At 48.1% G+C, this 15,802-nt stretch overlaps 1 protein-coding gene across 3 annotated transcripts in view; it reads left to right on the forward strand.

The window, feature by feature from the left end:
* The window catches only part of LOC137346803 (uncharacterized), a 127,329-nt gene that overhangs the window by 52,591 nt on the left and 58,936 nt on the right, over positions 1–15,802 (forward strand). For all 3 annotated transcript variants that reach the window (XM_068010676.1, XM_068010677.1, XM_068010678.1), the window contains exon 2: positions 11,911–12,057. In XM_068010676.1, coding sequence (XP_067866777.1) covers positions 11,911–12,057 — 147 coding nt within the window. The remainder of the gene's footprint in view (positions 1–11,910; positions 12,058–15,802) is intronic.

Consider the following 15,802-nt stretch of genomic DNA (forward strand, 5'->3'; position numbering starts at 1 on the left):
GCCCTCAGTTAGTGGGATGGACAGGGGATACTATGTTACCTGTAGTCCCCTCAGTTACTGGGATGGACAGCGGATACTATGTTACCTGTAGTCCCTTCAGTCAGTGGGATGGACAGGGGATACTATGTTACCTGTAGTCCCCTCAGTTACTGGGATGGACAGCGGATACTATGCTACCTGTAGCCCTCAGTCAGTGGGATGGACAGGGGATACTATGCTACCTGTAGTCCCTTCAGTCAGTGGGATGGACAGGGGATACTATGTTACCTGTTGCCCTCGGTCAGTGGATGGACAGGGGTACTATGCTACCTGTAGCCCTCAGTCAGTGGGATGGACAGGGGATACTATGTTACCAGTAGTCCTCTCAGTTACTGGGATGGACAGGGGATACTATGTTACCTGTAGTCCTCTCAGTTACTGGGATGGACAGGGGATACTATGTTACCTGTAACCCTCAGTCAGTGGGATGGACAGGGGATACTATGTTACCTGTAGCCCTCAGTCAGTGGGATGGACAGGGGATACTATGTTACCTGTAGTCCTCTCAGTTACTGGGATGGACAGGGGATACTATGTTACCTGTTGCCCCCTCAGTTACTGGGATGGACAGGGGATACTATGTTACCTGTAGTCCTCTCAGTTACTGGGATGGACAGGGGATACTATGTTACCTGTTGCCCTCGGTCAGTGGATGGACAGGGGATACTATGTTACCTGTCGCCCCCTCAGTTACTGGGATGGACAGGGGATACTATGTTACCTGTAGTCCTCTCAGTTACTGGGATGGACAGGGGATACTATGTTACCTGTAGTCCTCTCAGTCAGTGCGATGGACAGGGGATACTATGTTACCTGTAGTCCTCTCAGTCAGTGCGATGGACAGGGGATACTATGTTACCTGTGGTTCCCTCAGTCAGTGGGATGGACAGGGGATACTATGTTACCTGTAGCCCTCAGTCAGTGGATGGACAGGGGATACTATGTTACCTGTAGCCCTCAGTCAGTGGATGGACAGGGGATACTATGTTACCTGTAGCCCTCAGTCAGTGCGATGGACAGGGGATACTATGTTACCTGTAGTTCCCTCAGTCAGTGCGATGGACAGGGGATACTATGTTACCTGTGGTTCCCTCAGTCAGTGCGATGGACAGGGGATACTATGTTACCTGTAGCCCTCAGTCAGTGGGATGGACAGGGGATACTATGTTACCTGTGGTTCCCTCAGTCAGTGGGATGGACAGGGGATACTATGTTACCTGTAGCCCTCAGTCAGTGGATGGACAGGGGATACCATGTTACCTGTAGCCCTCAGTCAGTGCGATGGACAGGGGATACTATGTTACCTGTAGCCCTCAGTCAGTGGGATGGACAGGGGGAACTATGTTCCCTGTAGCCCTCAGTCTGTGGGATGCACAGAGGATACTATGTTACCTGTAGCCCTCAGTCAGTGGGATGGACAGGGGATACTATGCTACCTGTAGCCCTCAGTCAGTGGGATGGACAGGGGATACAATGTTACCTGTAGCCCTCAGTCAGTGGGATGGACAGGGGGAACTATGTTCCCTGTAGCCCTCAGTCTGTGGGATGCACAGAGGATACTATGTTACCTGTAGCCCTCAGTCAGTGGGATGGACAGGGGATACTATGCTACCTGTAGCCCTCAGTCAGTGGGATGGACAGGGGATACTATGTTACCTGTGGTTCCCTCAGTCAGTGGGATGGACAGGGGATACTATGTTACCTGTAGCCCTCAGTCAGTGGGATGGACAGGGGATACTATGCTACCTGTAGCCCTCAGTTAGTGGGATGGACAGGGGATACTATGTTACCTGTAGTCCCCTCAGTTACTGGGATGGACAGCGGATACTATGTTACCTGTAGTCCCTTCGGTCAGTGGGATGGACAGGGGATACTATGTTACCTGTAGTCCCCTCAGTTACTGGGATGGACAGCGGATACTATGCTACCTGTAGCCCTCAGTCAGTGGGATGGACAGGGGATACTATGCTACCTGTAGTCCCTTCAGTCAGTGGGATGGACAGGGGATACTATGTTACCTGTTGCCCTCGGTCAGTGGATGGACAGGGGATACTATGCTACCTGTAGCCCTCAGTCAGTGGGATGGACAGGGGATACTATGTTACCAGTAGTCCTCTCAGTTACTGGGATGGACAGGGGATACTATGTTACCTGTAGTCCTCTCAGTTACTGGGATGGACAGGGGATACTATGTTGCCTGTAACCCTCAGTCAGTGGGATGGACAGGGGATACTATGTTACCTGTAGCCCTCAGTCAGTGGGATGGACAGGGGATACTATGTTACCTGTAGTCCTCTCAGTTACTGGGATGGACAGGGGATACTATGTTACCTGTTGCCCCCTCAGTTACTGGGATGGGCAGGGGATACTATGTTACCTGTAGTCCTCTCAGTTACTGGGATGGACAGGGGATACTATGTTACCTGTTGCCCTCGGTCAGTGGATGGCCAGGGGATACTATGTTACCTGTAGCCCCCTCAGTTACTGGGATGGACAGGGGATACTATGTTACCTGTAGTCCTCTCAGTTACTGGGATGGACAGGGGATACTATGTTACCTGTAGTCCTCTCAGTCAGTGCGATGGACAGGGGATACTATGTTACCTGTAGCCCTCAGTCAGTGGATGGACAGGGGATACTATGTTACCTGTCGCCCTCAGTCAGTGCGATGGACAGGGGATACTATGTTACCTGTAGTTCCCTCAGTCAGTGCGATGGACAGGGGATACTATGTTACCTGTGGTTCCCTCAGTCAGTGCGATGGACAGGGGATACTATGTTACCTGTAGCCCTCAGTCAGTGGGATGGACAGGGGATACTATGTTACCTGTGGTTCCCTCAGTCAGTGGGATGGTCAGGGGATACTATGTTACCTGTTGCCCTCAGTCAGTGGATGGACAGGGGATACTATGTTACCTGTAGCCCTCAGTCAGTGCGATGGACAGGGGATACTATGTTACCTGTAGCCCTCAGTCAGTGCGATGGACAGGGGATACTATGTTACCTGTGGTTCCCTCAGTCAGTGCGATGGACAGGGGATACTATGTTACCTGTAGCCCTCAGTCAGTGCGATGGACAGGGGATACTATGTTACCTGTGGTTCCCTCAGTCAGTGGGATGGACAGGGGATACTATGTTACCTGTAGCCCTCAGTCAGTGGATGGACAGGGGATACTATGTTACCTGTAGCCCTCAGTCAGTGGATGGACAGGGGATACTATTTTACTTGTAGCCCCCTCAGTTACTGGGATGGACAGAGGATACTATGTTACCTGTAGTCCTCTCAGTCAGTGTGGATGGTTAGGGGATACTATGTTACCTGTAGTCCCCTCAGTCAGTGGGATGGACAGGGGTTGCTATGTTACCTGTAGTCCTCTCAGTTACTGGGATGGACAGGGGATACTATGTTACCTGTAGTCCTCTCAGTCAGTGGGATGGATAGGGGATGCTATGTTACCTGTAGTCCCCTCAGTCAGTGGGATGGACAGGGGATGCTATGTTACCTGTAGTCCTCTCAGTTACTGGGATGGACAGGGGATACTATGTTACCTGTAGTCCTCTCAGTCAGTGGGATGGACAGGGGATACTATGTTACCTGTAGCCTTCAGTCAGTGGGATGGACAGGGGATACTATGTTACCTGTAGCCCTCAGTCAGTGGGATGGATAGGGGATACTATGTTACCTGTAGTCCCCTCAGTCAGTGGGATGGACAGGGGATACTACGTTACTTGTAGCCCTCAGTCAGTGGGATGGACAGGGGATACTATGTTACCTGTAGTCCCCTCCGTCAGTGGGACGGACAGGGGACACTGTGTTACCTGTAGCGCTCAGTCAGTGGGATGGACAGGGGATCCTATGTTCCCTGTAGCCCTCAGTTAGTGGGATGGACAGCGGATACTGTTTAACCTGTAGTCCCCTCAGTCAGTGGGATGGACAGGGGATACTATGTTACCTGTAGCCCCTGGTCAGTGGATGGACAGGGGATACTATGTTACCTGTAGCCCTCAGTCAGTGGGATGGACAGGGGATCCTCTGTTACCTGTAGCCCTCAGTCAGTGGATGGACAGGGGATACTATGTTACCTGTAGCCCTCAGTCAGTGGATGGACAGGGGATACTATGTTACCTGTAGCCATCAGTCAGTGGGATGGACAGGGGATACTATGTTACCTGTAGCCCTCAGTCAGTGGGATGGACAGGGGATGCTATGTTACCTGTAGTCCTCTCAGTTACTGGGATGGACAGGGGATACTATGTTACCTGTAGTCCTCTCAGTCAGTGGATGGACAGGGGATACTATGTTACCTGTAGCCCTCAGTCAGTGCGATGGACAGGGGATACTATGTTACCTGTAGCCCTCAGTCAGTGCGATGGACAGGGGATACTATGTTACCTGTGGTTCCCTCAGTCAGTGCGATGGACAGGGGATACTATGTTACCTGTAGCCCTCAGTCAGTGCGATGGACAGGGGATACTATGTTACCTGTGGTTCCCTCAGTCAGTGGGATGGACAGGGGATACTATGTTACCTGTAGCCCTCAGTCAGTGGATGGACAGGGGATACTATGTTACCTGTAGCCCTCAGTCAGTGGATGGACAGGGGATACTATTTTACTTGTAGCCCCCTCAGTTACTGGGATGGACATAGGATACTATGTTACCTGTAGTGCTCTCAGTCAGTGTGGATGGTTAGGGGATACTATGTTACCTGTAGTCCCCTCAGTCAGTGGGATGGACAGGGGTTGCTATGTTACCTGTAGTCCTCTCAGTTACTGGGATGGACAGGGGATACTATGTTACCTGTAGTCCTCTCAGTCAGTGGGATGGATAGGGGATGCTATGTTACCTGTAGTCCCCTCAGTCAGTGGGATGGACAGGGGATGCTATGTTACCTGTAGTCCTCTCAGTTACTGGGATGGACAGGGGATACTATGTTACCTGTAGTCCTCTCAGTCAGTGCGATGGACAGGGGATACTATGTTACCTGTAGCCCTCAGTCAGTGGGATGGACAGCGGATACTATGTTACCTGTAGTCCCCTCAGTCAGTGGGATGGACAGCAGATACTATGTTACCTGTAGCCTTCAGTCAGTGGGATGGACAGGGGATACTATGTTACCTTCAGCCCTCAGTCAGTGGGATGGATAGGGGATACTATGTTACCTGTAGTCCCCTCAGTCAGTGGGATGGACAGGGGATACTACGTTACTTGTAGCCCTCAGTCAGTGGGATGGACAGGGGATACTATGTTACCTGTAGTCCCCTCCGTCAGTGGGACGGACAGGGGATACTATGTTCCCTGTAGCCCTCAGTTAGTGGGATGGACAGCGGATACTGTTTAACCTGTAGTCCCCTCAGTCAGTGGGATGGACAGGGGATACTATGTTACCTGTAGCCCCTGGTCAGTGGATGGACAGGGGATACTATGTTACCTGTAGCCCTCAGTCAGTGGGATGGACAGGGGATCCTCTGTTACCTGTAGCCCTCAGTCAGTGGATGGACAGGGGATACTATGTTACCTGTAGCCCTCAGTCAGTGGATGGACAGGGGATACTATGTTACCTGTAGCCATCAGTCAGTGGGATGGACAGGGGATACTATGTTACCTGTAGCCCTCAGTCAGTGGGATGGACAGGGGATACTATGTTACCTGTAGTCCCCTCAGTCAGTGGGATGGACAAGGGAGACTATGTTTCCTATCGTCCCCTCGGTTACTGGGATGGACAGGGGATACTATGTTACCTGTAGCCCTCAGTCAGTGGGATGGACATGGGATACTATGTTTCCTATCGTCCCCTCGGTTACTGGGATGGACAGGGGATACTATGTTACCTGTAGCCCTCAGTCAGTGGGATGGACATGGGATGCTATGTTACCTGTAGTCCCCTCAGTCAGTCGGATGGACAAGGGAGACTATGTTTCCTATCGTCCCCTCGGTCAGTGGGATGGACATGGGATGCTATGTTACCTGTAGTCCCCTCAGTCAGTGGGATGGACAGGGGATACTTTGTTTCCTATCGTCCCCTCAGTTACTGGGATGGACGGGATACTGTGTTACCTGGTTAATAGTGGGGTGCCACAAGGATCAGTGCTGGGGCCTCAGCTATTTACAATCTATATTCATGATTTAAATGAACAGACAGTAATGAACTAAGTTTGCTGATGATACAAAGGTAGGTGGACAGGAAAGCTGTGGGGAGGACACAGAGAGGCTGCAGAGAGATATAGACAGGTTAAGTGAGTGGGCAACAAGATGGCTGATGGAGTATAATGTCGGAAAGTGTGAAGCTATTCACTTTGGTCATAAAAATAGAAGAGCAGGATATTTTTTTAAAGGTGTGAAACCTGTAAGTGTTCATGTGCAGAGACTTGGGTGTGTTTGTACAAGGAGCACAGGAAGTTAGCATGCAGGTGCAGCAAGCAATTAGGAAGGCAAATGGCATGTTGGCCTTTATTGCAAAGGGATTGGAGTACAGGAATAAAGTATTGCTACAATTGCACAGGGCTTTGGTGAGACCACATCTGGAATACTGTGTGCAGTTTTGGTCTCCACATTTTAAAAAGGATATACTTTCATTGGAGGCAGTGCAGTGAAGGTTCACTGGATTGGTCCCTGGATGAAGGGGTTGTCCTATGATGAGAGGCTAAGTAAATTTGGCCTGTATTCTCTGGTGTTTAGAAGAATGAGAGGCGATCTCATTGAAACATATATAGGATTCTAAAGGGGCTGGATAGGGTGGACACTGAGGGATTGTTTCCACTGGTGGGGGAGTCTTAGGGTAAGGGGCTGATATTTTGGATTGAGATGAGGAGAAATTTCATCACTCAAAGGGTTGTGACTCTTTGGAATTCTCTACCCTAGAGGGTTGTGGATGCTCCATCGCTGAATACATTTCAGGCTGGGATAAACAGATTTTTGGTCTCACGGAATCAAGGGGTATGGCGAGCGGTGGGAAAGTGGAGTTGAATTCTAAGATCAGCCATGATCGTTTTGAATGGCGGAGCAGGCTCGATGGGCCATATGGTCTACTCCTGCTCCTAATTCTTGTGTTCTTAAAACCTACCTTTGTGACCAAACTTTTGGTCATCTGTCCTAATATCTACTTATGTGTTTTGGGATGTCACTTTTTGGTAATGCTCCTGTGAAGTGCCTTGGGATGTTTTACTATGTTGGAGGTGCTATATAAATATTATTTGTTGTTGCAATCTGCGATGTGGAGGGATAAATGTTGGGTGGGACGCAGGGGAGAACTCCCCTGCTTTTCTTTTGAATAGTGCCATACATCTACCTGAGAAGGCAGACAGGGTCCTTGGTTTAATGTCTGATCTGTAAGATGACATCTCAACCAGTGCAATGCTTTTACCCAGTGCTTTATTACATCTCTCAAAGTTCTCAAGGCATTTGATGGAATTAATCTGAATTAACTCACTGTGTTTCCAACTGAGCCAAACATCAAAAGGTCAGATTGCAAACTGGAATCCAAAATACTCAGTGCTTTCCCTGATCTACTTTCTCACATTATATATCCTGTATGACTTGCACTGATTATGCAGCACAGAAACAGGCCATTTGGCCCAATTGGTCTGTGCTGGCATTTATGCTGCACACAAGCATCCTCCCATCCTATCAGCATATCCTTCTATTCCCTGCTCCCTGTGGTAGCGAGTTCCACATTCTCACCACTGTCTGGGTAAAGAAGTTTCCCCCGAATTCCCCATTGGATTTATTAGTGACCATCTTATGTTTATGACCTCCAGTTTTGAATGCCCCCACAAGTCATAGAGAGATACAGCACTGAAACAGGCCCTTTGGCCCACTGAGTCTGTGCTGACCAACAACCACCCATTTGTACTAATCCTACATTAATCCCATATCCCTACCACATCCCCACCATTCTCCTACCACCTACCTACACTAGGGGCAATTTACAATGGCCAATTTACCTATCAACCTGCAAGTCTTTAGCTGTGGGAGGAAACCGGAGCACCCGGTAAAAACCCACGCGGTCACAGGGAGAACTTGCAAACTCCGCACAGGCAGTACCCAGAACCGAACCCGGGTCACTGGAGCTGTGAGGCTGCGGTGCTAACCACTGCGCCACCCTGTGAGAACATTTTCTCTACATCTACCCTATCGAACGCCTTCATTATCTTAAAGACTGCTATCAGCTCCCCTCTCGGTCTTCTCTTTTCTAGAGAATGGAGCCCCAGTCCATTCAATCTTTCCTGATGAGTATAACTCTCAGTTTCGACATCACTGTTGTGAATCTTTTTTGCACCTTGTCCATTGCCTCTATATGGAGATAGAAGCGTGCACAGTAACCAAGATTCTACGTACAAGTTCAACATAACTTCTATCACAATAGAAATGAACCCCAGTGATTGCTTTGCTTTTTATGGCCATATTAACCTATCTCTTGTTAATGTCTAATAAGTTCTGTTAATGGATGTTAAATGCCTAGTAGTTGAAGGTAATAGGGTGAACAGGTTTTGGGGGTTGAATAGTTAATTGTACTCCGATGTATATATGTATAGAGCCAGCCAGCACTGGTTGGGTGTTGTTAGGAATGGAGAAGTAAGTTCTGTGGCAAGTAATAAACAATCTCCACCAAAGCATCCTAGTCTCAGTGTCTTCTTCATAAACAGGCTTGGAAGTTTCTCTAATATCTCTACTGCCTCCTCTCCCCATCCCAGCAACCCCCCTCCCCCCGCCCCATAAACTGTCAGTTTGGTTCAGTTATTGACACAATGACTTCTGAATCAGAAGGTTTATTTGTTTGAGTCCTACTGCACAACTTGAGGACATTAGCTTCAGTACTGAGGCAGTGCTACTTTGCCAGAGATCGATGAGATGATAAGCCTCGGCCTTGTTTGCCTGTTCGGGTGGGTGTAAAAAGTCACATGACACTATTTGAAGAATCGCAGAGGAGTTCTCTCAGTTTTCACGCTCATTGTGGAATCTTGCTGTGTGCAAATTGGCTGCCTTGTTTGCCTACATAACACCACGAGTTTATAACTAATTCATTGGCTGTGAAGTCCTTTGGAGGAGGTTTTGTTTTTATTATCCCAGCTGCAGTTAAACAATTGAGAAATATTTAAAAGATGGTAATTTTCATTGTGCCTACTGTGGTGACACTTGAGTACAGCACCCTCTGAGAATTTGTCCCACCTCAGCTGTGTGGGCTGTCTGAGAGAGCTGTCCAGTTAGTCTCATTTCACTGCCCCTTAATACCTGTGAAAATCTCAGACTTCTTTACCTGGGCGATCCACTGAGCCACCAAATAAAGCAGCTCTTCCTTTAACTTTCAAAAGAGAAAAAAAAAACTTTGAAACACAGATGATTTTAAAAGAACACTGTTTTATTTATAATACTTTGGATTGGTGCTTCTGCAGAATCTTGGTGTCTCTTGACAGCTAAGGTGTTAAATTGATGTGTTGAGATAAACAATGGCAGGATTTGCATCGGTGAATGTGCACAGTGAGGAAGGGATAAAAATCAGATGGTTGAAAGTCTGTTGTATGCATGAGGTGCAAAAACTATACTCTGTAAAGGAAATGAAAGCTGTGTGTACTGAGGCTGTGCACACACAGGAGTGAACTTGTAGTTGCTTTTAATTCAATTGATTTGATATTCCAAATCTTTTTTTAGCACTTTGCTGTGCGACTTGTGTTTCTTAATTCAAATTATTGGATAATCCAAGTTTATGTTTTAAAGGCAATTAAAGAGCCGACTGCGGGGTTTCCCTATAGTATGAAATGGGTTACTGCTCTTATGATCAGTAATCTAAGGCCTCTGTGTCTTATTGCACTTTATTACTGCACCAAGGGGGATGCAGCAGTCTGTTTTCACAGGAATGCGAGTAGGAAGCTGCGTTTGCACAACTATGTAGTTGAAGCTCGGCTAGGCTCACCTGGTAGTGCAGTTAGCTCTGAGTCACACTTTGAACTGATGCCCTGTCTGCTTGTTTCAATGGTCCGGGTGGCTGTTGAAGATCCTATGCCATTAGTCAAAGAACGGCAAATTCTCCCGCTGTCCTGCCCAATGTCTCTCTCTGCCCCACATCCCACCTCCCCCAACCCATTAACTGATCATTCATCCAGTTTCTACCTGTGGGACCTTGATGTGTGCAGATTGACTGTCACCTGACACACCTTATGTGTCAGCAATGACTCAGTGGGCAGTGCTCTTGTCTCTGAACCAGAAGGTTGTGGGTTCCAGTCCTGCTGCAGAGACTGGAGCACAAAAATGCAGGCTGACACTCCAGTGCCGGAATGGGGGAGTGCTGCACTGTCAGAGGTGCCATCTTTTGGATGAGATGTTGAACCGAGGCCCCGTCTGCCCTTTCAGGTGGGCATGCAAGATCCCACAGGACTTACTTGAAGAGCGGAGGAGTTCTTCCCAGTGTTTATCCTTTAATTCCTATCACAAAAGGCAGATTATTGTCTCATTGCTTCATTGTCACATTAATGTTTGTGGGAGCTTGCTGCACATAAATTGGCGGTCCTGCTTCCTACACTACAAAAGTGACCACACTTCACTTCATTGTCTGTAAAGTGTTTTGGGATGTCCTGAGGTCAAGAAAGGTGCTATATAAATGAAAGCCTCTTACTTTTTCCTTGATAACTAAATGCGCAACCAATTGCTAGTCACATGTGAAAGAAAGCAAAAATAAATACCTGCATCTTTTGTGATCTCAGGATGTCCCAAGGTGCCTTAGAGCCAATGAAGTACTTTTGAAGTGTAGTCACTGTTGTCATGTAGGAAACCCAGCAGACAAATTAGGCACAGCAAGCTCCCACAAACAGCAAAGAGACATTGAGCAGATAATTGTTTTTAGTAATGTTTGCTGTACAATAAATATTGGCCAGGAGCTGCGGGGAACTCCCGTGCTGCTCTTTGAAATAGTGCCATGGGGTAATTTTTACAATCACCCAAGAGGGCAGCCGGGGCATCAGTTTAACATCTCGTCTGAAAGACAGCACCTCCAACAGTGCAGCACTCCCTCAAGTCTCAAGTACTCCAGTGGGATTTGAACGCACGACTTTCTGACTTGGAGGTGAGAGCGCTACCCACTGAGCCACAGCTGACACCTAAGTGAAGCACGGTGGGAGGTTTGAGGGCAATGGAGTTACATAAATGTGTGTCTGTTAGTCACAGCGGCACGTGGTTTGCTCACTTGAAGTGGAGATTGACGAGCCCGGGGTATTGGCGAGGCTGTCATTTTCATGATCAATACAAAGTGCTGGGCAACCTGTGAATGGGGGCAAAGTGGGGCTGCTGGCAATGGTGGCTGCATTGATCACCATGCTTCATTACCTGCACTGAGGCACCTTGGAACCCAGGTGTACTTGATCCTGCCATGCAATTATTTTTGGTGTCGGGTCACCTTTCAGTAAGGTATCACTGATTCTCAGGTATGCTGCATTGGAGCGTTTTCCTGAGGGGCAGGGGGACAGATGGAGTGATAGAGCATTGCCCCCAGAACGCTGTTGAGGAGATGGGGAGAACCTGTGCTGCGCTATAAGCATGATTTATAAAGATTGTATAAAAATGCAGGGGCCTCGGAGTAGGTGATTTGCCGACTTTCCCAAGTCCGTCAATGGAAGACGTGAATGTGTGCAAAGACAAAAGAAAGAGACGGGCTCATGATTTTCGTTAAATAAGGACATGCACTAAATCCTGACTCTGTCAGTCAGTGCGTTTGTTGTGGCAATGCTGCTGATCAAGGGTTAACTGTGCAAGATAGATTAACATGTAACAAAGCTGTTTACTAGATATTTGGAGCTGATTCAAGGGGACTGACGAGGAAAGGTTGATAAACGCAGCAGTAACTATCCCTGTTTTTTTTTTCTTCTCCCTGTTTGGGATTAGGTCCCCATCGACGGGTGGCGAATCAGATTCCCGAAGAAATCCTAAATGATACAGAGCTGCAGGAGGCTGGGCGTGTGCTGCCCAGTAACTACAACTTTGAGATATACAAGACTGTCTGGAGGATAAAACAAGCAGGAGCACAGAGAGGTATTGGTGTTTTCTCACCACCCCCCCCCCCCCCGCCTCCCCCCGCGCCAAACCTTGTTGCCTGCAAACACAGGCAGTCTGAGGAGATGTGCGATCCTGTGTAACTGTGCTAGCTGTGATGAACCTTACACAGGAATAAGTTGGATTCCTCGTCTCTGTTAAGTTATATGATCTCATCCAGAGTGGGAATAGGGGTCCCAGACTTGGCCTTTGCCCCAGGATTCCTGACCCTGCTCTCAGCCAGGTGACTGCTGGTGGAAGTGTGGACGTATGGGTAAACTCTGGATTGGGGCTCCTGCTGTCTGATGATCTGAAAATACTCTTCGGCAAGGCTCACAGGTGAGCATTTGGCTCTCGGGCGCAGCACATCTGGAACTGGGGCCCAGTGAGATGTCAACAGGCCTCCCCCCGCCAGGGGCGAACATTGGTAAGAAAGGGAACTACAGGGCTGGGATTCTGCAAGGCAGCCTGTTGCTGCTGCATCATGCTGTAGCACTCAATGGTAGAATGGGAATGGGAGCTGTGCAGTTAGTTGTCTCTGTCGCATGCTTTTCGAAGACATGCTAATAGTAGAAATGGAACTGGCAGGCTGTATATGGTGCTCTTTATTTACATTTTGTTTGTATCAATCCATGGCTTATTAGTGTTGGGAAACTGCAACAGTGACCATCTCCAACAAGAGAGAATCTAACCATCTCCCCTTGACATTCAACAGCATTAACGTTGTCGAATCCTTCACCATCGTCACCCTGGGGGTTACCACTGACCAGAAACCTAACTGGACCAACCATATAAATACTGTGGCTACAAGAGCAGGTCAGAGGCTGGGAATTCTGCAGCGAGTAACTCACCTCCTGTCTCCTCAAATCCTGTCCACCATCTACAAGGCACAATTCAGGAGTGTGATGGAATACTCTCCACTTGCCTGGATGGGTGCAGCTCCAACAACACACAAAAAGCTCGACACCATCCAGGATAAAGCAGCCCGCTTGATTGGCACCCCATTCCCAAACATTCACTCCCTCCACCACTGATGCACAGTGGCAGCAGTGTGTAACATCTACAAGATGCACTGCAGCAACTCACCAAGGCTCCTTCGACAGCATCTTCCAAACCCACGACCTCTACCACCTAGAAGGACAAGAGCAGCAGATGCATGGGAACACCACCACCTGCAAGTTCCCCTCCAAGCCACACATCATCCTGACATGGAACTATGTTGCTGTTCCTTCACTGTCACTGGGTCCAAATCCTGGAACTCCCTTCCTAACAGCACCGTAGGTGTACCTACCCCACATGGACTGCAGCGGTTCAAGAAAGCACCACCATCTTATTAGGCAATTAGGGATGGGCAACCAATGTTGGCCTTGCCAGCAATGCTCACATCCCATGAACGAATGTAAAAAATAACTTGCATTTATGTAGCACCTTTCACAACCTCAGGACATCCCAAAACATTTACAGCCTACTTTCAAAATAAGTCACTGGTGTAATGTAGGGAAACGGGGCAGCCAATTTGCAAACAGCAAGGTCTCACTAACAGTGATGAGATAACTGACCAGATACTCTGTTCTAGTGATGTTGGTTGAGGGATAAATATTGGCCAGGACTCTCCTGCTTTTCTTCAGAAAGCGCTGTGGGATCGTTTATGTCCTACTGAGAGTGCAGACTAAGTCTCATTTCAAGGACGGCACCTCCGACAGTGCAGCACTCCTTCAGTACTGCACTGAAGTGTTAGCCAAGTGCTCAGGCCCCTGGAGTGGGACTTGAATCCACAACCTTCTGACTCAGTTGAAAGTGCAAACCACTGAGCCACTGCTGAACTGCAATACTTTTCCCCTTTTCTTACTCAACATCAGTCTGGAGAACAGCTATCACTCAGACCAAGTGCAGAGTTGAGCATCCCATACTCCACCCCAGCAATGGACCTTTATACAAATACAAGGAAACTACCTGGACAAAACTGGGTCTATTCCCATCAGAACAATGCAGATTAGAGGGCTATTCATCTTAGAACTGTTTAAAGTTATGAAAGGATGGGACAGCGTAGATAGAAACAGACTGTTTCCAGTAGTTGAGGGAGTCAGGAACAAAGGGCCATAGGTAATAGATTAGATGTAAGGGATATACAACAGAGCGCAGAAGAAATCTCTTTACACTGAGAGTTGTGACGATCACTTCCAGGGTTAGTGATTGAGGTAGAAACTACGTCAGCATTTAAAGATTAAATTGGATAATTGAATGAAGGGATATGGGACCAGTGTGGGTAATTAGATTGCTTCCTGGGTGAGAGGGTTGTCCAGTGAGGCAAGATTAAGTAGAATGGGTGTTTAGAAGAATGAGAGGTAATTACATTGGAATGTTTACATTTTTGAACGTCTTGACCGGGTAAATGCTGAGGGGCTGTTTCCCCTGTCTGGAGAGAGTCTAGAACTAGGGGCGTAGTCTCAGGACAAGGGGTCGGGCATTTAAGCTTTGAGATGAGGAGGAATTTCTTCACTCAGAGGGCTGTGAATCTTTGGAATTCGCTATCCAAGAGAGCTGTGGATGCTCAGTTGTTGGGTATATTCAAGGCTGGGATTGATAGATTTTTGGGCACTAAGGGATATGGGGCTTGGGCCTGAAAGTGGAGTTGAGGTTGAAGATCAGCCATGATCTTACTGAAAGACAGAGCGGGCTCGAGGGGCTGAATGGGCTACTCCTGCTCCGGCGTCGATGTTCTTCATGTTCAAATCACTGTGTGAAGAAGGCAGTAATTTACCAGTTTGTCCCTCGTTTGGTCATCATCTTTTAACTTGAAATATGGCTGCCCTCTGCTCCTATTTCTGTCCGAGAACTATTTATTTATTTAGAGATACAGCACTGAAACAAGCCCTTCGGCCCACCGAGTCTGTGCCGACCAACAACCACCCATTTATACTAACCCTACAGTAATCCCATATTCTTTACCACCTACCTACACTAGGGGCAATTTACGACGGCCAATTTACCTATCAACCTGCAAGTCTTTGGCTGTGGGAGGAAACCGGAGCACCCGGTGAAAACCCACGTGGTCACAGGGAGAACTTGCAAACTCCTCACAAGCAGCACCCAGAATCGAACCCGGGTCCCTGGAGCTGTGAGGCTGCGGTGCTAACCACTGCGCCACTGTGCTGCCCCTCTTGCTTGTTTGGAGGGTTAAGCACTGACAGGGACTGGTTGGGCCCTGAAAAGGCAGGTTGGGGCCTTGGTTTCACGTCACATCCGAAAGATGGCATCTCTGACAGTGCAGCACTTCCTCAGTACTGCAGTGGGAGTGCCAGCCTTTTGTGCTCGAATCTCTGGAGCAAGGGATGAACGCAAAACCTTCTGTCAGAGGCGAGCACGCTACCCAGTGAAATATCACATCAAATTAGAAGTAAATTGATGATTTTTTGGTTTTCTTGGGGTGATGTGGAGGGATTTTGGTCCTTGGGTATGGTACGTCTCTTTGGTTCTTTCTAATGCACGTCTGCTCGGATTGCCATCTGCATCTTGTGTCAACTGCCTGCTGACTTTAATGGGTTTTTCAAGAGCCATCTGATTGCCTGAAGTTCACAGGTGGGTTATGTTTACTGAAGTGCTTTTTGCACAACAGCAAGCTCCAGGGATGATGATGTAGTGTGTTTTTATTTCTCTATTTGATTAGATTGGTAGGGGGGAGGAGATAATCACTTTTTTCCACAGTAGATCAATAATCGCAATGTTTTGGCATTCCATTAGTCTC

Source organism: Heterodontus francisci, chromosome 30, assembly GCF_036365525.1.
Source record: "Heterodontus francisci isolate sHetFra1 chromosome 30, sHetFra1.hap1, whole genome shotgun sequence".
Classification (NCBI taxonomy): domain Eukaryota; kingdom Metazoa; phylum Chordata; class Chondrichthyes; order Heterodontiformes; family Heterodontidae; genus Heterodontus; species Heterodontus francisci.